The 23,896-nt window shown below is 33.9% G+C and overlaps 3 protein-coding genes across 3 annotated transcripts in view; 1 reads left to right on the forward strand and 2 right to left on the reverse strand.

Moving 5' to 3' along the window:
- LOC142974270 (proton-coupled amino acid transporter-like protein acs) overlaps nucleotides 1-971 on the forward strand; it is a 73,307-nt gene extending 72,336 nt beyond the window's left edge. The window contains exon 9 of the mRNA XM_076116474.1: nucleotides 695-971. Within this exon, the coding sequence (XP_075972589.1) occupies nucleotides 695-936 (242 nt within the window). The 3' untranslated portion in view covers nucleotides 937-971. The remainder of the gene's footprint in view (nucleotides 1-694) is intronic.
- Nucleotides 972-2,885: 1,914 nt separating this feature from the next.
- LOC142974188 (uncharacterized) lies at nucleotides 2,886-5,637 on the reverse strand. The gene is made up of 2 exons (XM_076116352.1): nucleotides 4,838-5,637; nucleotides 2,886-2,892 (listed from the first exon to the last, which is right to left on the reverse strand). Exons 1-2 carry the CDS (start codon nucleotides 5,635-5,637, stop codon nucleotides 2,886-2,888), a joined length of 807 nt encoding a protein of 268 aa, XP_075972467.1.
- An 8,477-nt stretch (nucleotides 5,638-14,114) lies between these two features.
- On the reverse strand, nucleotides 14,115-22,957 carry LOC142974271 (uncharacterized). The gene is made up of 6 exons (XM_076116475.1): nucleotides 22,219-22,957; nucleotides 21,012-21,243; nucleotides 20,435-20,681; nucleotides 19,638-19,871; nucleotides 19,016-19,193; nucleotides 14,115-18,325 (listed from the first exon to the last, which is right to left on the reverse strand). The coding sequence occupies exons 1-6, from the start codon at nucleotides 22,729-22,731 to the stop codon at nucleotides 18,158-18,160; spliced, it is 1,572 nt and encodes a 523-aa protein (XP_075972590.1). The 5' UTR covers nucleotides 22,732-22,957; the 3' UTR covers nucleotides 14,115-18,157.
- Nucleotides 22,958-23,896: the final 939 nt, after the last annotated feature.

A 23,896-nucleotide genomic window follows, 5' to 3' on the forward strand; every position in this document is an offset into this window, starting at 1 on the left:
CCTAGCAAATGGTTGGCTGACTTTTAAACGGTAATAAGTTAAGCATATAACACAGTGTCATATGACGTTATCGTTCTAACACAGACACTTGCCTGCACTGAGATAAAGACTTGAAACGATAGGCTTATGTTACGGACAGGCGCTCTTGAATACATTCACACTCGACGGTAAATTACATTTTGAATTTTAGTCTAGTTTAACTTGAATGACGAATTAGGTCTTACTACTGAATGATTGACTTACTGATAACTACTAAAAATTTTCCCGATTTTTTTTAATACACCTTTATATTTTAAATAGATAAAATGCAAAAGAGTCCAAAATATTGAAAACGGAGGCAATGATAAAGTACAATTCAATATAAGGACACTTGCAAGGAAACATCATTCAATGTTGTGATCCGATTCACGATAAGATTTGATAAAGCATTCCAATATAGAATTATGACTTGCTATAAATTAGAATTTTTACTGCTTTCATTAAATAGGGAATACTGCTTTGCAGACTTGAACGTTAAAGGTGAAAAAGAGAAAAGATACTGAAAAAACATATAAGCCAGATAATACAATCATTAAATAGACTAAAAAAATATTTTACAAGTCCATATTGGTTTTGAAACTGCAGTTGAGAACAGCTTTCAAAATGCTTCTACTATAACTGTATAATGTCATAATGTATATTTTTCTCTTTCCAGTAATCCTGGCAATAGCAGTCCCGGATTTAGAACTTCTTATCGGTTTGGTCGGTGCCATCTTCTTCTCAACCCTCGGCCTGCTCATCCCAGTAGTGGTCCAAACTGTCCACAAGTGGGAACGTGGGCTAGGCAAGTTTAACTACATATTGTGGAAGAACGGCCTACTGTTATTGTTTTATTTCATAGTATTAATATCAGGTTGTTATTCAGCGATAAGTGAGATTGTAGCTAAGTTTAGATAGATTTTTTAAATTATTTATTAAATGCTTATGTTATACTTGGTTGTTTGACTTTCTCCTTGTTGCTTTTCATGTAAAAAGTTGTTCTATCGCCACATGTAGCAACAATAATTAGTCTATCTTAAAAAACTAGAGTTCACACTCTATTGAATTCTTACGTTTGATGGGAAATTTGGAGGGGATATTAAGGCAGTGGTAGAGATGGGAGAAATGGGTTATAGAATTTAATGCAACTATGATGAAGGAATGAAAAAAGGATGCAGTGGCTTGGGTTTTTCGAGACCGCATGCCCGAACACCTCTTTATTATGATCGGATATCGGTATGTCCATCTGAAAAAAAACGGTAGATCGCAATGCATACGGTAAATGACACTCAGTCACGAGCAATTCCAACCCGACATCATTTACAAAATCATTCCCAAACTACGCATCCCTATACACAACCCATTAGATGAGAAATATCTATGTATTATTTACGAACAAACACACCACGAGTACGTATAACGGGCTCCTGAAGTGAAATTGCCAATATCCGCCCTTCCGCGTGCAGGCGTAATATTAATATATCAAAGTCGATCCACGTTTAATAAACCAGGTATCGGTAGTACAGAGTGAATTTTAAGCCTATCAATGCTATAAAATGTTTTTGTTAACTTTCGAATGAATGTGAGTGTTTTTTTTTTATGAAAGCAGTTATGAACCAAATGGAATTAATATTTCCATTTGGTTTCAACCAAAATAACAAGAACAGAAATATCGAAAGGTATGAGCATCAAAATATCAAAGTTTCACCGGTGGAGAAAAACTTTATAATAATAAAAAAATATTCCATAAAGTTAGTTAGTTAAAGTTATTGAACAATTCATAAAGAAATGCAAAGTATTTCAATTCTATTCCAGGAGGATTCTAGTGCCCAGTAGAAAAACAGCTTGGGCCAAATTATAATAACTTGTTCTGTGATTATTGAGTCACATATACATTTTTTGTGTTTAAAAAATTGACCCGAAGTCTTAGGCTTCAAACATAAAAAAAAAATATAGTTAATGCTTATTAAATAAAATAGTTATTGTTAACTTGATCAGTTACAACACACGTGCGAGAAGCGTCCTCACATTAAACAATTGATAAATCCAAGTAAATACACCTCTTCATCAATATTTCAGATTTCACAGCTTTCAAAAATACTTAGAAATGAGTAGGTACCCGTAATATCAAGCTTAACACATTATTATAAACTAAGACAGAAATAGAGTAATTGGCTATAAATCTAATCTAAAGCTAAAAATCAGTTATAATTACTATATTAGTCTAAGACGTGCCTACGCACGACCTACGAGAGTGTAATGACTAGAACTTTCAGTCTAGACTTTGATGCCTACGTAAATATCGGTGAGAATGAAGACGAGAAAGATCACGGATTGAAATCCTTGGTCGTGCAAAATAAGTTTTTTACTACAACATTTTCAATCGGGATACGAAAAAGTTTTTTAACAAGAAATTTTCGGTGAGTTGTCATACACTTCTGAGTCTCGAAAGGAAAGTTAAGTACCATAGAATGATACAAAACGAATGTAAATACAGTACAGAGGAAACTGAACGTGAGAAGGGTAGTAATCAACTGATTTACTAAACTTGCGATCGAAGCGCAACAGCCCTCACCACCACCTCTTGCACAATTTGCCAAACGGACCTAAAAATCATTCTGCTATCTACGTCATTGCTCAAATTGTTAAGCGGCGTCTAACTAAAGAGGATATTACACAAAGTCTCACAAAGTGGTTTAAACAACTTCATCGTAAGTTTCGATATTACAAACTAGACAATCTACCGAGCTAACAGATTTCATAAAGCGATAACACTATAACTAGACAAGTCTGGCTTGACAGTCTGGTAAGAAGTAGAATAGGAAACTTTATCTGTTAGTAAACTTGAACTTGTCTCATATTTAAGTCTAAAGACTGTTGTAATGAAATTGTGTAAGATTATTGTTCAAGACATGTAATATTTTTTAAAAGCTGGTTTCATGGTTCATGTTGTTTTTGGATACTCGAGAGGCTTTTGAGGAGAATTTACTAGAACAATAAAGTATTTACGAACTAAAATCAATGCGTCTATCAATAATTCAAAACATTTAAAATAGTCACACGCTTTCATGTAATCTTCGTGAAAAGCATTTGCGTTATATGATATCCAAATCTTTGAATGCCTTGTAAGAACAAGGTTCATAGTTATTATAAACGAATTGATTGCTTTACACGCATGTATGGTGTTAAAATTACTAAAATCCAGGTTATGTTACAACCAAAGCCTACCGGGAGTTATTTATACTTTCATTTACAATAGATCTCTTTTATAGCAGAACAACACGGCTCCAATTCCAGTTATGTGATTTATTTACACGTGCTTCACGCGTACAATCGTGTTGACAACAATTTGTTGAAAAAAACTTTTACTGAATCAGTTTTATATTCGACGAATTTACAATTATCAAAGTTGTTCAAACTTTGTACATAACATTTGTTTCATAGAATTGTATATTTGGTACTTACTACCGCACTTAGAAACTACTGGTCGTGGCCACAAAACGACGGTCACTTTAGTCTGACCACTAAGTAGAAAGACTTGGCATCCACGATATATCTTGATTTTAATTTATAATTCTGTGTTCCCAAAACAAAGTTACTTTGTCAACTGCGTAAGCCTTCTGGCCACTGATGTTCTGAATTCTGAATAATGTATACTCTTCACTAGCAGTGAACTTGGCATACAAAACTCTCTTCTAAGTTATCTTGTGCCTTCTTCTAGAAGCAATCGCTAATAGCTACCTAGAGGCAACTTACGTGACCAAACGGTGAACTTCTACTTAAAAAACTACTCTTAATATTATAATGCAACGGGTCTTATACGCGATTGACAATTTAAAGGTTAGGATACCTTATTTGCTGCCCGACGTTTCGATCGCATTACAACGACCGTGGTCACGAGCTGACTGATGTGGCTGCTAAGCGTCGTCTTCTTGCGGCGCGAGTTTCGACGCCTACCCTCACTTGGTTTTCACTTAGTGTACATTGTTCGGAATTGTCGGTACTTCGACACACTACACTAACGACGTCTTTACACTGGCGCGTTACGTCATGCCGGCGACGGCTGCACTTGCTGATGACAGGATTCCACGTAGATGATAAACGGTATCCCTCTTCACGGTTGAAATTAGTATGTTTTTTGATTTCAACCGCTTCTCGTACTATCCTGGAGTAATAGTGACGATCTGTGGAGAGGACCCGGGGTTGATGTAGCTCGATCCAGTGATTGGTTCCTGCTTCCAACAAGTGCTCAGCTATCGCGGATTTGTTGACTTGCCGGTTCTTGACAGCTGCGATATGTTCCTTGACCCTTTCAGCTATTGTTCTTTTGGTCTGTCCGATGTATGAACTACCGCAGCTACAATCCACCTTGTAAACGCCAGGTGTCTGAAGAGGAATTACATCCTTTGGCGTGCGCAAATGGTTAGCTACTTTGGAGAACGGACTATATACAGTCTTTATGGAGTATTTCTTCAGTACTGTTCCAACTTTATCCGTTACTCCTTTTATGTAGGGCATAAAAGCTGGTACTCTGCTAACACCAGTCTGACATTCTTGCCTCTTCAGACGTCGTTCGGTTCTCCTGTATCCGTTTCGCTTAAGTACCTCCTGAACGTGCGAGAGTTCACCGTCTAGGTGTTCAGGGTCACAAAGGTCGTATGCTCTAGTTGTCAGCGAAGCCACCACGGATTGCAGGTGTCGCGGATGATGATGCGAATTCGCGTGAAGATACCTATCGGTGTGTGTCGGTTTTCGGTAAACAGTGTGGCCCAAGGTACCATCTGTTCTCACCTTTACTTCGACATCGAGAAAGGCCAACGATCTGTCTGTCTCCATTTCATATGTGAAGTTGATGTTAGTATGAATGGAGTTCAGGGTGTTCAACAGCCGTTCTACGTCCTGTTTATCTCCTCTCATGATACAATACACATCGTCGACATATCTTTTCCATAGCTTCACATTTGATGCCTGCATATCTATGGATTGCTCAAAATGTTCCATCCAGATGTTGGCCATAACCGGTGCCACTGGGCTGCCCATGGCCACTCCGTCGATCTGGAGGTAGTATTGTCCACGATAGAGAAAGTAGTTACCTTCTAAACAGTTCTTCAGTAAAACGACGTACTCACTAGACAGACCGTTTTCCCTCAACTTCATCTCGACGACATCAAGACAGTCCTGTATGGGAACGTTGGTGAACAGTGACTCCACATCAAAACTCACCATAACCTCATCCGGTTCCACTCTCATGGTCTTGATGATATCGACAAAGTGACGAGAGTCCTTCACGAAGGATGCAGTCTTACCTGTTAACGGTTGCAGCACTGACGCGATGTGTTTCGCCAAATCATAGGTGGGAGAATCGATTTGACTTACTATAGGGCGCAGCGGTACACTCTCCTTATGTACTTTAGGCAAACCGTATAACTTAGGCGGCTGAACGCACTTGGGTCTTGCGAGACGTTGAAACACATCCTCCGCGAAAAGGTCTTCATGGTCCTTGATCAGTGAACGTATACGTTTCGTCACTCTGGCAGTAGGGTTATACGACACTGGTTTGTAAACCGAAGTGTCACTCAACAGATTCCGTATTCTTCTGTCATAGTCTTCTGAGTCCATATATTATGTGTACTAGTCGCGAGAGTTTAAAAACATTAAAAACTACTCTTGTTTCGCGGGGACTTTTACAAACATACAAACAACGGTCACTACTGAAACTGGCTTTTTATAAAAAAATAAATGATATTGTATAATGAGTATTCGATACGATTTTACGTCTAATAATAATTTATTAAAGCTATCAAGAGTCCTTGTTATTACTAGAGATTGTTGTAAGCCTCTTATAATTGGCAATACAAAATATTTTGGATACAAGACTTCATGAGAAATTCCGCGGTATTATTAGTACTTAAGAGTAGACGGCCTTAATTTCATTATTGAAATAATAATTTCTAGGTATAAGTATAAATAAAAATTGTTTAAATAATGAAGACCAATAAATGTATAACGAAAATATATTTATTTCATCAAATAAAATTGTTCTTGTAGAGAAATGCATTGGCGAAAAACCACTTCGAATGTTTAACAAAATAAAGTTGTTTAACAAAGAGAAGAGAAAAATTACCTACTGTTACTTAAAAGGTCAATTAAAATCTATTTTAATTGTTATCATATTATTATCATGTAGATAATAATATGATAACAATTAAAATAGATTCCCTGTGGTTTATTTTACCTACGTAACAAAATTCGTTGATATGTTACATTTAACTGACGATAAAAAAATAAATATCAGCTAGTAATGGCTGAATTGACAAATAAAATTGAATTGCTTTCCAACAACAAAGTCATAATAAAATCCACAGGATTACGGTCACCACAAATCTGTTTTAATTCCATTCAAATATAGCTCAGCGTTCCCGATTCTATTCAGTTAAAATACTCGATGGAAACTGCGTTAATTGAACCAGTAGGATGGCCTAGCTGGATGGATTTGCTTTTTCGCTTTATAAATTCTAAGAAATCGTTCCCTTCACTTTATTTAATACGTTTATAAACGGCAAAGAATGATTTCGTTTATAATTTCAATTTTATTGCTCTAACGGTGAAGAAAAACATCAAAAGTTGTTAAATACTTTTCTTGAGGGCATGAAATGTACACAACCCGCATTTGGCCAGCGTGGTGGATTCAAGGCCTAACCCCCTCCTTCGTTCGGGAGCAGCACATTGACAGCTGTGGGACAGTAACGGGTTAAAAAAATGATTATTTTCACAGAAAAATAAAAAGAAAAGCTCCAATTATTGTTTCGCAGATATTCCATTGGAAAATCGCTAGTTTGTTTTGAAAAATAAGCAGTAACAAATTTTCATTCCTCATTATTCACTTAATCTATTGTTCCAAAACAGAAATGTCATCAGGAGTGACCTTTACACAATAAACTTCAGTATAATAACAGCTCAATATCTTGTAAATGCGTCACAAAATCACAGTTCAGCTAACAAAATGTATTGTACCATAAAAGCGGCCTGTTCTTCCAATATTCTTCGGAAGGGTTCTAAGGGCGCTTTAAACGACCCCCGGAACTACGTATTTATGTGTATTGTGCTCTATTGTGGCACCTTTTCCAATTACAATATCCTTCTTTAGTCAGTATGCCAATAATGCTGGCTAACAAAGAGTTAGGGAAAGCAGTATTCTCGATACATTTTAGAATGGATTTTGTTAAGGTGTGTTTGAATGTAGAATTAAATTGAAAATTGCGTAAAAAGGTCATGTTACTTGATACATTTTCTAATAGACTTTGTTCAGGTAGATGGAGATTTAAATTGGAAATTGTGGCAAAATGTCATATTGCTTTAAAATAACTAGGTAGGTATTGTGAATGTATGTAAGCTACCGAAATAAGTATGAGAATAAACGTAAATTATGTTAGTAAATATTACATTATATTACATTTGTCTATGTACAATAAAACCCTCGGTTTTGAAATATATTGACGTTCCTTTAAATTAAGCTGCAAATAAAGCAAAGAAATTACGAATCTATACTAATATAATAAAGCTGAAGAGTTTGTTTGTTTGTTTGATTGTTTGTTTGTTTGTTTGTTTGTTTGTTTGAACGCGCTAATCTCAGGAACTACTGGTCCGATTTGAAAAATTCTTTCAGTGTTAGATAGCCCATTTATCGATGAAGGCTATAGGCTATATAACATCACGCTACGGTCATAAGGAGCGGAGTAGCAACGAAAAATGTTACAAAAACGGGGAAAATTTTTGACTTATTCTCTTAAGTGACGCAAGCGAAGTTGCGCGGGTCAGCTAGTTACTATATAAAGCTAAGTATAGACTTGTTATGAAGCAACTTAAAAAGGAGAAGAGAAATTAGTTCAAGGCTTAATGTCTTTAGAGTATTACCTAACGACTAATTTTATCGCTTAATATTCACAAAGGCGACAAGTTAGTTTCAAAAGTTTCTACGAGATTCTCTCTTCTAGTCTACCTAAGTAATATGTCTCATGTATGTCTCAACAATCTTATCTTAGCTATAATGTAGTACAAACATGTCCTAGGCCTATAAACTTAAGTACTTAAGCGACATTAACGGGTTACAATGTGCTTGTATTAAGTTTGATGTGAAGATATTAGTGATATTACGTAATAACGATGCCTGAGATTATTTTACTGCTTGAACTGTAACCATTTATAGTAAACTTTAACAATAGTACAAAGGAGTAAAGGTGATAGCCACCGTGGTGCAGTGGTTAAGGTGATTGCTACACCGCTACCGGTGCGTCGAGAGGTCGTAAGTTTGAATTCCACACGGGATAAATGCGATGCACAAATAGTTGTATCCGTTCTGGTTGTACTTTGCGTCCGTTGTTTGTATGTTTGTGATAGTTTTTCGAGGAATTCTCGAATCGGGTGTTGTCTTTTTTTTTAAATTCAATTCAATGAAATGGGAAAAATCGTTCGGCAATGTCTTGAACTAATTGAACGATATGGAATATTGTAATCGTTGTAATCGTTGGTTTTATAGTCATATCATCCGTATAGCCAGATCTCAAGAGATTCCCTTCTTCTGCGTATGGCCAGCTTGTTCTTTTCGGCGGTCGCTGCCATATATGTATTAACTATAAAATAAACAATTCAACTAGAGATTTCACATCGTGTTGGCTAGAACACTATAATCACTAAGACAGTCTAGAGTTATTTTCCCAATTTTTTTTTCATTATCACCGCACTACTAAGTAGATTATTCCCCTTCAGACAATTTCATATCAGCATCCATGCCTGTATCACTCTCTAAACCAGACTACGAGATATAAAAACTTAATTCAGTACGACAGCTGGTCCTGAATACCAACTTGAGATCATTGACCTCTTTAGTTTTATTTTGGGGTTGTTTCAAATTTCTTTTGTAAGATTTTCTTAGCTATTTGTTTTGTGGCAACCTGCCTTAGTACACGAACATGTATACTACTAGCTCCTGCCTGTGACTTCGTCCGCGTGTATACAACAAAAGTAAAAAGAAATAAAAAGGTATCCTATGTGTTAATTTGTATGTGTCTAAATTTAATGAAAATCCCTTCAGTAGTTTTTGCGTGAAAGATTAACCATCATCCATCTTGTCTATTCAACCCACTTTTATACACTGTTCAGTCTAGGGCTCCTTATTAAGTAATTTTTGCGACCCTTCGTTTGTCACATCACAGTTCTCGAAATAGTTACATAATTATTTTAACAAACATAGTAATACGTTCAAACAAACCTTTCCATTTTATAATATTAGTATAGATTTGATTACTATGGACAAATAACAATGACAAGTCTCCATACATCATTTTACCTGAGTTCTTTGCTAGTAAAATTTATTCTACACTAAAATAATTTTATTATAACAATATTTTTTACACATCAGTAACACTATCACGATCACACGTCAAAAATAACAATTATTTTAACGTCAAATAAAATGACGTGTCTGTCGGTAGAATTGTATTTGCCGCGATGCGTAGAGCTACCTCCGCTATTGTAATAATTAATTGTACTTTTTGCCGTGCTTGATTTTCTTTGTGCTTGACCTTCTGTGCCTTACTTCTACTTGTGAACTGTGTACTGTGTTCTGTGTTCTGTGTTCTGTGTTCTGTGTTCCTTTCTGTGCCTGTGAACTCCTGAACTACCTTCAGTGTGTTCCTGTATTAAACTGTGAGTACAATATATTAATTTTCATAGTAACTTATAGTAGACATACATTTCATTTGTTTTTACTGACCCCACACGCCGTGTACATACGTAATTTATTATAGTTCTACATGTATACCTCTAATATAATATCACACCTGTTATACTCTAAAGTGTAGGTAGAAGTGTATGAAATACACACACGTTGCGCCATTAACAATGTTAGTCCTATAAAATATGCCATTTATCGGGCTATGCTACCAAACTCCGGGCTACTGTTGAGAAACATTCTCATATAAATTAAAAAGTGACCACAGCTTTTTGCCGCCCCGGTAATCGAGACCGAGACCTCATCGGTCGGATACACTACCGACTGCGCTACAGAGTCTTTTTTCTTAAAGTTATACCTTGAAATAGAAGTCTAGTCCTTGTCACTTATGATGTTAAGGCCGATATATGATCTGTTTTATTCCTAAAACGACAAATGTCGTGTCATAAAAATATCAGTATATTCTGACATCTAAGCTTAAATTAAAATTATTAGTAAAGACACCTATTTGTACGGCAACATTGTTCCCTTTACCTTTGGGATATGAAAACGGTAACTCGATAATCCAATTCACGACAATTTTCCCGGATCTGTCAATAGCAAGTGCGTGGATTGTAACCTAAAACTGTCTATAAAGTTACTGCCTTCAGTTCATGTTGCTTAGCAATAACGCCTCACTGCTTTTATTTGTTTCGAAGAATATAAATATGTGGAGGGCAATGAACTGTTGTATGTAACTAGTGAAATATTAAAACGGGTAATAGTTAAAGTACTTATAGGAAGGATATTTTGCTATGAATTTTGTTTGAGTATTTGCAGCCTATTTTCGAAACAATACTTTGAAAAATTAAAATTGCGTTGGTAAATAATGTAAAATGATGGTTGATTTTATTTGTACTGCAAGTGGTAGCGTAACTACTTACGCATCAAGTAATCTTAGGTTCGATTCCTGAGTTCCTCAAAACTCTATGATCAATGGAAACTTAAATTAAAACAGCTAGTGTTTACACATCCCGATATAATAAAATCGTACGGTATTAGGTGAAAGTAAAAGGTTTCTTTCCTGCTGTTAACAATAGACCTGAATTACTTTCTACATGCCATTTTTCTTACGGTCCCTGGAGAAAGGAACCTAAAAGATCTAATACAAAGCCCTAATGAGACACGAGTGTAACGGGCTCGATGCAAATCACTCGTTCAAAAGAACTCTACGAGAGTGTAACTGGAGTGGAATTGAATCGGAATGATACCGCTCCTTGTAATCAATTGAAGAAAAATAACTAGGTTTTTATGAGTTACAGTATAGAATAGGAAATTGCCGGCTGGTAATAAGATTGAAGTTCTTTTGAATTTCAAAGATAATATGCGTATTGTGTTACAGTGTAACGATTCCTTTCTTCAAATACTAACATCTTAAGAAAGTTAGAAAAAGAATAATATTATATCAATACTGATTGTTTAGTGTGATCGGCATGCCTTCAGGTCTGGTTAATCTTAGTGTTAGTACGTTACGTTTTTGCGTAACAAAAGAGAAGTCTGTTTTAAATTAGGGAGAAGGATATGCATTTTTTTATTCCTGCTGCGACTCGAGTGCTTCCTCGAAATAACTGTGAAAGCTTTTGGTAGATACAGAACTTCATAAATTATTAATAATATGCGATTTGTTTTCTTGCTCAGTGTCCACTATCCTTATTTTTATCTAAGTATTATAAGACTGGACTGCGACGTTGTTTTATGCCTGGTTCCTGAGGTACATTTAGCTGTAGTCTATCTATTCAATAACGTTTAAACTGATATAAACCTGACAGTTTGAGTAGACAAACTACCGATAAATGTGCCTCAGAATACGGGCATAAGTGTACTAAATAGTAAAATGTACATACTAAAGTCATACGCAAAAGAAACTCGAGACAATATTAATATTTACGCGTAAGCTAGCACTCAGACACCGTAAAAGTCAACGGAGAGAAAAGGCCTGATATTCTGTAGATAGCGGCTAAGACGTGCCAGTGAGTTAGGAACGATTTCATACTTAGTTATCTTGATATATTATAATGTTCGTAAGAATTATGAGAGAAAGCCTGAGAAAATGATATGTTGGAATTTTGCATCAGCAGATAGATGTTTCACTTTATGTATAGGGTAGTAAGTTATCGAAAATTACCGATTACGGACACTACGCGAAACTTGAGTGTCATAGGCATAACTTTAAATAATTTTATTTAATGTATGATTTCGATAGATTCGGAACAAAAAAGTATAGCTAGCAGGTCATGCAAGGAAAATTTTACAAAGATCCGTGTTACTTTCGATAAACACGACAGTAAATATACGTAACAATTACATTGGCAAATGGTTTTTAATGAAGAAAATTAAGAATTCGGCGGTGACATATTATTCTTTTTAGTCAGGCAGCGCCGCGGGACGATAACTATACGAATAGCTCAAGCAGTCCCGAAGCGAAGCTGTAGGTTTATGCTCCCGCCAAATATAAGCCATCAAAAACACTCTGTAAAAACCTCAAGTCTCGCCGTAAAAAGTTGTGAGATCTATATAATACCAAGTCGATTAATTTATTTAGTCTCTACTTAAAGGACCTTCTGTCTTAAGTTATTACGTATGTTATTATCATGCCAATTTAAAAAAAAAATACCTCTAAAACAAATAGACCGACCTGGCCATCGCATCATTTGATTATTAGTATGTATCACACTACACAACACGACAAGAAGTTAATGCTCCTGAAATGTTAATGGCGAATTTGTGTTTTCTTAAAAAATACCTTTAAAACAAATAGATCGACTTGGTCATCGCAAGAAAACACAAATTCGCCATTAACATTTCAGGAGCATTAACTTCTTGTCGTGTTGTGTAGTGTGATACATACTAATAATCAAATGATGCGATGGCCAGGTCGGTCTATTTGTTTTAGAGGTATTTTTTTTTTAAATTGGCATGATAATAACATACGTAATAACTTAAGACAGAAGGTCCTTTAAGTAGAGACTAAATAAATTAATCGACTTGGTATTATATAGATCTCACAACTTTTTACGGCGAGACTTGAGGTTTTTACAGAGTGTTTTTGATGGCATCTCACTTCTTTTTGTAGAGCGAATAGAGCAAACATAAGTCCAATTTGTATGGAAAGCCGTATTTTTTTCATAATTCAACATATTTTCCTATGGGAATGTTGTTCAGTTTCATGGGCTAAACACCCTTACCCACCCTATACCCCCTCCCGTTATGTCTCATATAGTAGATACATATTTACACCTATTTATTTTATTTTCTACAGTAATAATAATTCATTAACTGCAAATGTAACCTTGTAATCTTATACATTTATATCGGATTACAAAGTTATTGTTGCAGTTGGTGTATTTAGAAAACTGGACCGAAAATAGAAAATATTAAATTTTTCCCATGATTAAGACACTAAACCCTATTTGTATTCTAAATTTTAAGCTTCTAAGTCTGCTAGAAGTACCTTAGACTTTTGATGATCGGTGAGTCAGTGAGTCAGTGAATCAGTGAGTGACAAAATTCAAAACAAGTTGTCATTCTTAAACTACTGGTTCAAATTGACTGAAATTTTAAATATACCGTGTTTATACAATGACTGATTAGTTGCTGAAAATCCAGGCTTCTTGTTTTATCCACTACGAAATTATAGGGGTGTCAAAAATAGCCCGAATTGCTTCGAGAAAAGGATGTTACGGCCGTGCCGCTTTTTTTTTGCTCGACTTGCGGGGGCACTTCCGTGCCCCCAGATCAAAATTATAATCATATTTATTACGTATAATCATTTTAATGCACAGCTTTAAATTGTTAAACCAACATTAAACATTTTACAATCAAAATTAAAGCCGATCCATAAAACAATTAACACTTCATTAGTATTTGAACATTGAGCATTGTGATTATAATTTGTAATGTTATTTTATTGCATTGAAATAGAAAATAGAACGCGCTCAATTTGGTAGCTAATTAAACATTAATGAATCGATGAATAATTTAATGTTGATCAAATAAACCTGAAATAATATTAAATTGAACTAAATACTGATATGCTAGGTAGTATTCTGTTTTGTGTTAACAAGCTTTAGGGTGTATCTCCACTAAAGCAGTGGGAGGAGTAGGAGAGCGGCCCGCAGTCATCGTCATCATGGTATCGAGAGTTTGACATCTAAAATTTACTGCAAAAATAGTTTCTTCGACACCCGATAGAGGCGCTGTAGAAACTACCGATTCGAACCTATTGTCAAACAATATTTTTAGGTAGATAGCCGGTTGTCCGTAGTCGATACTAGTGGATAATTGAGACACAGTAAAGGATTGATACTCACAAATAAAACCAAAATCCTATTTATCACAAATCAATTATAATTGAATTACATCTTCAACAGTCAATATGTTTACATTAAACGTTTACATACGAGAATGTTTTAAACTATAACATTTATTATATCATATTATTAATTATTGATATTATTTATTAACTTCATTCGTACCGGATCGTGACCGAATATTTAAAAACGTGCAAAATATACAAAACACCGTGGATTTATAAATCTAAGCTCCTTTTTAAGTCTCCTGTAAGCTTACAAACTACAAATAAAAAAGATTTCAAAACGGTGACCCATAGGATACGCATACGTAAGAAGTATACTATATTTAGAGAGATTTACTCTTATTCAGTTAAAATGCATATTAAATTTGTTAGGTGATGTGCCATGTGTTTTACCATAATGTTATGCGTTTTGAGATTTCGGTCGAAAGTTATCCATATAGGTCTCAGACGATAGTCTTAAGCTGAAGTTTTCTAAAAAAGAAAATACGCAACGTTTTCGAACTGATGAATTAATGTTCCTACACTAGTTGATTAGTTATTGTCAAGTAGTAGACTGGAGATATGAAAATGACGTTAGCACTACACATTCTTATACTACTGGTGCTGCAAACAAAAATACTTGAGATACATCTTTTTTTTTTATTTACTCCGTGCTTGTACACAAAACTGCGAATCGGCGCGATGACAAGTTGCTTCGATAATCGTCGTGAAGCAAGTCGTCTCCCTTCCATGGTTTGTGAGATTTTTATTTCGTTGCCAATATAATTATTTCGCAAAATCTTACTCCGTGCAATTTTATACACTCCATTTTTTTGCATTTTTGTGTACAAGCTCTAGAAACCAATACAATCTACGTTTTAGGGTTGAATGTCAAAATCACGCACAGTGCATCATCCTCTATAAGTATCAAAGCGTGTAAAAACTCCTATTCTATTTATTAGGATACAATCACGATCCGGTACACACAGTTATTTTATTTAAAACCAGTGCAGACGGAAAAATAACGATAATTTTCTTTAGAACTTCATACAATTCATTCACTGCGTGCACGTATTGCGTATACGAACGCGCACGTATTCAGTCTGCACTGGCTTTTATTCTTGACTAGATTAAATATTGGAACTACATTAAGCTCACTTTCCTAGGTTATTTCCAAACAAGACAGTATATAGGAGGAAATATAGTCTTTATTAAATCGCCAAAATGCACCGTAAATCGTAAATAAATCGTCACACTAAAGTTATTTTTTTGCCGAGATTACAGTCTCTCATGACTAATACAGTCTCCCATAGATTAACATGCGAGAAATATGCGTGCAAAGTGAACTTCATATAGTTTTTATTAAATATATTTAATTAAAAATAGTTTTACATTTTATTAAGATATGATATTTTACTTACAAACTTGCTATGTTTGATAAAAAGCGCATTTTCCACTAAATTTATTAGAATATATTTTCGAATTATTTCATATTCTAACGGATCAAAATACGTGCTTATTTTATTGTTTAATTATATGACTAGTATTATTGATATTAACCTACATTAAATATTGGAGACAATGTTGGATGTGAAACAATATTGGAGTAGTATAACTTATTTAATTTTCTTTTCTTAAATCATAATTTTTAGACCTATTGTCATAATTAATATTAAGTAGTTAACGGATAAAAAATGGGCATTCTAAAATATTAAAAATATTATAATATTTTTCAAACATATTTTTCAATCATGGAAAAATCAGTGATTAGCCAGTAAAATGTTAACAAATGTTTCATCCAACATTGGCCCCACACATTTGTTCACAACATCACAACATGTCCATACAATTAGATATAGCCACTAATTTAATTTAGGCAACATTTAAAAAGTGATTAAAATACATTTTAGATGTAGTAGCTGCCGCAAACGATTTAGTTTAGCAATGGTCCCTTATATGACTAGATTTATTTCTAAGTACATAATAATTTTATATACTATAATATTTTATAGAATTTTATATTGGAGACGAAGGTCTATAATCAAGAATGAGGGCTTTGTTTAAGCGAGGTTAAAGGCTTTTCACGATATGCATCAAAACTATTGTCACTTGATACTTTTGGCTTTTATTCATTTGAGTTTAATAGTTGGTTCAAATTGTGAGTACAATTTTGATAGTTGTTGCTTATATAGGGATAAAGCCATAAATTAATCAACTTCAGTAAAATTAATAGAACATAAGAAAAGTTTATATTAGTTATACATAGGGGGCGAATTTCATATAGCTTTTCCTACACCTGGAAGCATGACATGCGTGATGTTATTTATGCATGTAGATTTATACATTTACAACGATTTCGCTAGATATAAGAGCAGTAATTTGGCAGGGACATTAAGTAGCATATATTAAAAGAAAGGATCTATATTAAGTTGTTACGGACATCAAATCACAACGAGCAATATTTTACTTCTGACTAAATTTCTATAGGCACAGCTATCAAAATCGTATTCATAACTTCAATCGTACATAACTCTACACTAAACAAATATATAACATTTCCGTATTTGTTTATTTATTAATAAGCTTTTTTTTTTTCATTATGTAGTCAAATGTTCTATAAAGACGTAATACTATTTTGTTATAGCAGTGTGATAGAACTTTTAAAGTTTCCCAGCACTAAAATTAAAAATAGTAAGATTTATTAAAAATATACATTTGTTTTTACTCCAAGATTGGATATTTGGCAAATGTAGTTATAGTAGAGAGTTAGTTTTATAGAATATTGTTACAAACATACTGTCTTACTAATAAACATTGGGTAAGCTTTGATTTTACACGATGTTTTTTCACTTTCAATCAATTTTGATTTTTTTATAAAAAAGACAAAACTGTATATTTAATCAGAGATTACACGACGTTTGAAAGTAAGTCAGATAATATTATTATACATAAATATCAGTTAGTAAGTTTGTGCATTGATACAACCAAAATTATTTGTAAACTTAACTTTTAATTACAATCACAGGTGACGAAAAAAATATACTTGAGTTACGAAAGAAACTATCTTTACAATCGAATACGAAAACTAATAATACTTAGACAAATAAATGCAATTGCAACCGAAGGAAAATAAATGTAAATCAGTCTATGATAATAAGAAAGAAAAATAAAAGTTTTTTCTTAGTCCTTACTTTCTATTAGTTTGGCTATTCAATTTTAAACTTTGTGCTTTATACAATAAGGGTAAAAAAAACTGATATCATAAAATATCATCTTTGGTTTCTAATGTATTAAAATAATCAATTAATTTGAGGATATCTGAAGTCTATATAGTATTTAGATTGAGATTCAAATATTATTGATATAATGTTACTTACTACACATTTATATAAGAATATGGTGAGCTATTTTGGGCCATTTCATTAAAAATGTACTAAAGTAATAAACACATTTTAATCAATTTTAGTAACTAGTAGTGTAGCTCTCTAATACAGCTGTGAAAACCAACAATGACATAAAAATTAGGTGATATTTCCTAAATCTTACTATGATGAGATTCCCGTCATGAATCAAATAATAACTGAAATTGTTTCAAATTGCTACACACATAATATTAATACTAGAACACCGTGCATTGTGCAAGAACTAGTGATTTCTAAAGGTCACATGTTCCAGAAAAAAACTTTAAATATAGTCTAACAACTTAGTAGAGAGCATTGTATGCAAGATTCGCGTCTGAAGAACGAATACAAAACTCAAAAATTTGAACATCATTGACCCGCAGGCATATAATTATACGGTGGCCTGTTCGACACAGCTACTTTATTTTATAAATTCACAGATTCAATTATTATAACTATTAAATCATGCATTCCAATGTCATGCTGCATGCATGACATTGCTCTAGTCTTCTATTAATTTGTCGGACTTTAATATCACAAAAAACAGTAATTTTATTCATATTTTTACTTAACCTCTCGAGATTATCAGGCATACCAAAGTAGCTCACCATATTCTAAATTCACGCACAACATTTCATACAATCTTACCTAACTTAACCTAACAACTTAGTAGAATCATCCAATACTCTGCAGTGTGTGCTTGAATTGCAGCAACTTGCTTAGATTCGTGAACACCAGGTCCTGAGGGTTGGATATGATGAAGTAGACCAGCCCCAGGACTGATAGAACTGCTCGCCAGATTGAGAAGTGTGTCCATGTGTGGTAGAATGTTGGGATTGTTGGCTGTAAAGAAAAAAGTTATTTTAAGTATAGTTTGACAGAATCTATGCAGTTTTCGTTATTAATATGCTATTTAGAAGACATCATAAGACCATTTCCAGTCTAGAACTATAATTTATAAAATTCAATCAAAAATCCTTACTTATTATTAGCTATTGTAATGTCAATCGACCGTCAATGAATTAGTTGATATCACTTTATGACTCTGTTCTAAGCATCACATATGATGTTACAATTCTACAGTATTGGTACACGTTCAGAAGTACATGAACATAATAATATACGCTTTTATCAATCAAAATTATATTTCTCAAAAATATTCGTTTTACGTGCGAGGGTAACATCATATCAATATACAAAATTAATTCATAAAAAACTTTAATATATGAATAGTAAATTTAAATTTTTATTCAGCATAGCTGACCCGTGCAACTTCGCTTGCGTCACATAAGAGACAATGCGTCAAAATTTTCCCCGTTTTTGTAACTTTTTTACTCGTACTTTGCTCCTATTGGTCGTAGCGTGATGATATATTGCCTTCCTCGATAAATGGGCTATTTAACACTGAAATAATTTTTCAAATCGGACCAGTAGTTCCTGAGATTAGCGCGTTCTAACAAACAAACAAACAAACTAACTCTTCAGCTTTATAATATTAGTATAGATTTAAATCAAGTAATACTTTTAACTTACCGTAGTAACATTACTAGTTATATTCATAACCAGCGGAGTGTACTGGTAGACCATCAGCTCGTCATACATCCTAGCAGCGGTACAGACTAACAGACACGCCGTGTATAGTATGACCAGGACTATCGGCTGGAAGTAGGGTTGAAGACCGCGGGTTAAGTCGATACTTGTTACGTCCAATCTGAAATAAGAATATTAGTCGATTATTACGCTAATATAGGGACTAGTTGATGTTTAAAATGATAGTGGAAAAGATTCCTTAATGCAAGGCTCAATTCAAACAAATATTATGACGAGTAAACTAACTAAACTAAACTTATATATAGAATAGAAGTCCAAAAGTAAAACTGCCCTATTGACCGAATTTTTGCAATAATCTTTAAAAACTCTCATTAGGATTCCCGGATCAGACAGTGATGCGACTTTAAAATTTCTAGTGAAATAATAATCTCACAGTGAGTTAATTTAGCATTAAGTAGACTACCATACTAAAATTCGTGTCAAGTAAAACATCAATATGTTTCATTTTAAGTCTATCCAAGCAACTACAGTATTACATTCTTCAGACACTACACTTATTGATGCAAAATATGACATTTAAAAATCAACAACACTTTTAACTCACCTATCCAACACCGACAACAAACACAGCACGCAGAAGAAATAATAAGTAGCAACATAAGGCATCGTGACCACTGCATGGAAGGACAGATGTCCTGCATCCAAGCCGTCAGAGTAACTGATCAGTAAGAGATGCATAAGAGATAAACCGCCGAGGACCCCGTGGCACGCCGGCGCGCAACTACGCCACGCTTTCTGTAGTGTTAACGCCACGTCTAGGGGAGTTAGGTCGCCTAATCTGGAATGTTAGATATAATTGATTAAATAAAAATACATTTAACCCATTAATGGCCCACTGACGGGTAACGATCTAAACCTAGGAAAGAACCTGGAAGGGTATAAACTAAGAATAAAATATAAAGAAGATATTTGAAGGTATTTGAAGATATTTGGTGCTAAACATACAGATCGTATTTTTATAGATATTTTACTTATAATGCCAAACCAATGCATTAAACGTTTACACATCTATTTACGTATATTAATTTCCAAAGTCTTTAAGGCCTTACAGTAAGTACGGAAAATATAGGTATTAAGGTAGAGACCTAGACTATTCGGAAAACATTAGACTAGACTGTTAGTGTCAATAATTAATATTAATCGAAATTTAGTACCCAGGTAATTAAGTGTTCATCAAATATATTCTTTCACACGATCAAATAAATACTTTACATCAAGTACCCATCAGGAAGATTGTACTAAATGACGTCACTCCCAAACACCAGATAGTACCAGTATTAACTACTAGATGGCGCTGTATTACCAACACTACCAAGATAAAAATGTTTGTCTTCTGCTTACCTTAAATACTTATCCCCATCTCTAGACTGTTGAGATTCCAAGATCCTATCTCGTGAAACAGCTCTGAAAGTCCCTCCACCTTGTAAGTAAATCTTCTCAGGTCTTCTGGACCCAAACGGGTCGAGTCGGTCGTCGTTCGGTGACGTCAGAGGCGAGGGTGATGAGAATGGATTGTCGATGTACTGGTCGTGGTACGGCATGCTTGATTCTAGAGTCTCTAACATTGCTGTTAGGTCTGTGGGTCTCACTGTAATAATGAGAAGACATTTCAATTAGTGGTTTAACTGAAGTAGAAACACGAGAACACGAACGAATAGTAAAAAACGTTTTAGAAGTAGAAATATTCCTTTTTCAAATGTATTACCTACTGAAATGATACAATTGAGAATGTGAAGAAAATACTTTATATCTTGCTTCATTGCAATGACAGTGTTTTTTGTTTCATAGCAAGGAAATTAGTATAGCTAATATAAATAAAACATACTACTGATTTCTTATATTAACAAAAAAAAACAAAAATGTCAGTTTTTAGGTCTTTAAACAAAATTACTATAATAAATTGAAAGTGCTTGCTTACCCGGCTTAGATCCAGATTTACTCTTACTTTTAAACACTTTAGGACTAACATCTCGTCCATTAGCATTGCTATCTTGTCTCTCATCGCGTACTTTCCGCCGCGTCTTCCTCGGCTTATGTCTGAGGTCCTTTGATATACCGTTATTGTTCTCAACATCGTTTGCTTCTATTTCCAGTTCACCACTCAGTGTTACTACTTCATCTTTGTTGTATTCTTTTAAGTAATCGTCCACCTAGAATTGTGAGATAGGGATGTAGATATTTGTAGACCAAAATTAAAAAAATATAGAAATAGTTTCAGTGGATTCCTTTTTTTATAATTTTTCAGACAAATATTCGAACAAACTGTTTGTTTAACTAACAATTATACAAGGAAATAAAATCTCATTGAGTTGTCAAAACCAATTTTCGTTACTATTTTAATAAATAAGACTTTCAAATAAATTAGGTATATTATTGATGATGCAACCTGGATCCACTTACTTTAACTACTTAAGTTTTATTAAAAATATACAAATGAAGTCAGTAAGTACCAAGTACAATATGAAACATTAATTTCCTGTAACATAGACTACCTTGGTACATCATAATTTTGTCATTACTAATTAATTACAGAATAATCATGTGTTAGCTATAATTCATTCATTTGAAATACAGCATTACTTTTGCAGTAAAACAAATCTTTACTTGACATTCACATGAACTTTTAATATCATTCAGTGTGACCTTTCAGTTTGACTCCACACCTACACACTGTACTTACTTACTGTAGGAGTACAAAGCTTGGCTGAAAAATCTTATGTAAGGAATGAAATAAATATTTGGTTTGGAAGGTATTTCTTTGATTTATTTGTATGTACTATGTATATGTACTTACATATTATAAAGTAAATTGTTTTCAAAGATTACATAACACTTCTATTTCCTTTGGCTTATTGGATAAACATATGCATTTTTTATTGCAGGCAATTTGCTAACTATTGGATAAAAATATTTTTTTTTTGTTGCAAGCAATTTGCAAAGTTTATTATCATCATTTATGTATCAGATGTGGTACCATTAACGACAAAATTAAGAAAACAATTGACGTTTATTTTGGAATTAAGTCAATAAGTCAGCTATTAATAAATAAATACTATTCAATAACAGTGCATAACTGAACACGCAGACAGAAAAAGAAAGAATCTTCTAGGTAATTAATACATTACCTTTTCCAAAGCACTCAGACTTGACCCAGGTATTTCAAAGTCATGTAAATCTCTATCCCTGTGCCTCGATGAATGCCGTTTCTTCTTTCTATAAGATGGACTTCTCTTCTCCTTATGTCCACTCGATGGTCTTGATAAGCTCTTCATAAATTTCTCATCCAAATGATTAGGATCATGAGAATAAAATACAAATGAAGGATTTTTATCTGACTTTTTAATTTCTTTCTCAACAAACCCTATTATGCCTTGTTTTATTTGTTCATGGATTGGTAGCTCTGTGTCCAAAGACTCGTGTTCGGATTTAATCCAGCTGTCACGTTTAGATTTATCAGACTTATCTGCCGGTTCCTCTACAACAGCCGTTTCTTCAGGACCTGTGTGCCCATTGGACATTTTTCGGGAGCCCGAACGACTGCGAGATCTCTTAGTTTTCTGCTTCGGAGACGGTGATCGACCAGCCGTATGCACCTCAGCTATCTCTTCCTTAACATCAGAACTCTTTCCAGGCTTCATTTTGTACAGTTAAGCACTAAAAACCCACTAAAATCACGACCACTTTTAACTATATTTTTTCACTGAATTACTTAAGTTTTCAACATAACTGACTGAACCAAAGCAAAGAAACAGGCTCAAGCTCTTTTTCTATTTTTATTTTAACACATTTTTGTGTTTATTTATGTTAATAATATTTATTTTACTACTAGAAAAACAAAGACCCACTACACAAATGTCAAATGTCATCGCCAATGACGTCATTGTGACGTCATTGGGCCTACGCAAAATCTTACGTTTCGTTACGCAGAAAAGTTTGTGCAGTAAGGTGAAATAAGTTCTATATCTTAAAAACACATTTTTTTTATTTTGTATTCTATGTATTATGTTGTATTAATATTTGGTTATTAAATCTCTGTAAATATTGTGTTTAAACAACAGTTTACACGCATTTGAACGAAAACAAATAATTGGCACTGGCCAAGAAACATGAAAAAAATCAAAAGATGACAAATAATCCTGAAAAATAAAACATTTTTTTTTTAATTAAATGGCTTTGTGATTTTTTTTGACGAATAAGCGCCAGTTGTTTAGGACTCTGAAAGTAATAAAACTTTTTGTTGAGTTATTAAATGTCTTAACGTAAAATCACCAGTCTTTTCCCACAACATATCTTCTGCCATTTCATTACTATGTACTTAGTTAACAAATTTCAACTCTACTTACTAAAAATATTTGTAGGTAATGGGGCATTACATAATATTAAGTCTAAAAAACTTCGTTTAAAACTTGCAGGTAAAATTTCATTTTATTTTTGCATCGAAAACCTGCAAGTTTGCGGCTACCAGTAGGTAGATATACTTAGTCATTAGGCGTGTTAAGTGTCGTTAGGAGCGGGCGCCGCGCCGTTCGTACCAGGCAATCGACTGGACTCAGAAATTCGGAATGTAACCGACCTTCAAACTGCGCCTTAGGGGAAGTACAAGTCATGAGAAATAAGCGACTAAAATATTTATAAATTCGATATAAAGATTAAAATTTGATATTTTGTTTACTTTATCCCCTGGCATAATATTGAATACTAGCTGACCCGCGCAACTTCGCTTGCGTCACATAAGAGAGAATGGGACAGAATTTTTCCCGTTTTTGGAACACTTTTTACTGTTACTCTGCTCCCATTGGTTGT

The sequence above is a fragment of the Anticarsia gemmatalis genome, chromosome 7 (assembly GCF_050436995.1).
Source record: "Anticarsia gemmatalis isolate Benzon Research Colony breed Stoneville strain chromosome 7, ilAntGemm2 primary, whole genome shotgun sequence".
NCBI lineage: Eukaryota > Metazoa > Arthropoda > Insecta > Lepidoptera > Erebidae > Anticarsia > Anticarsia gemmatalis.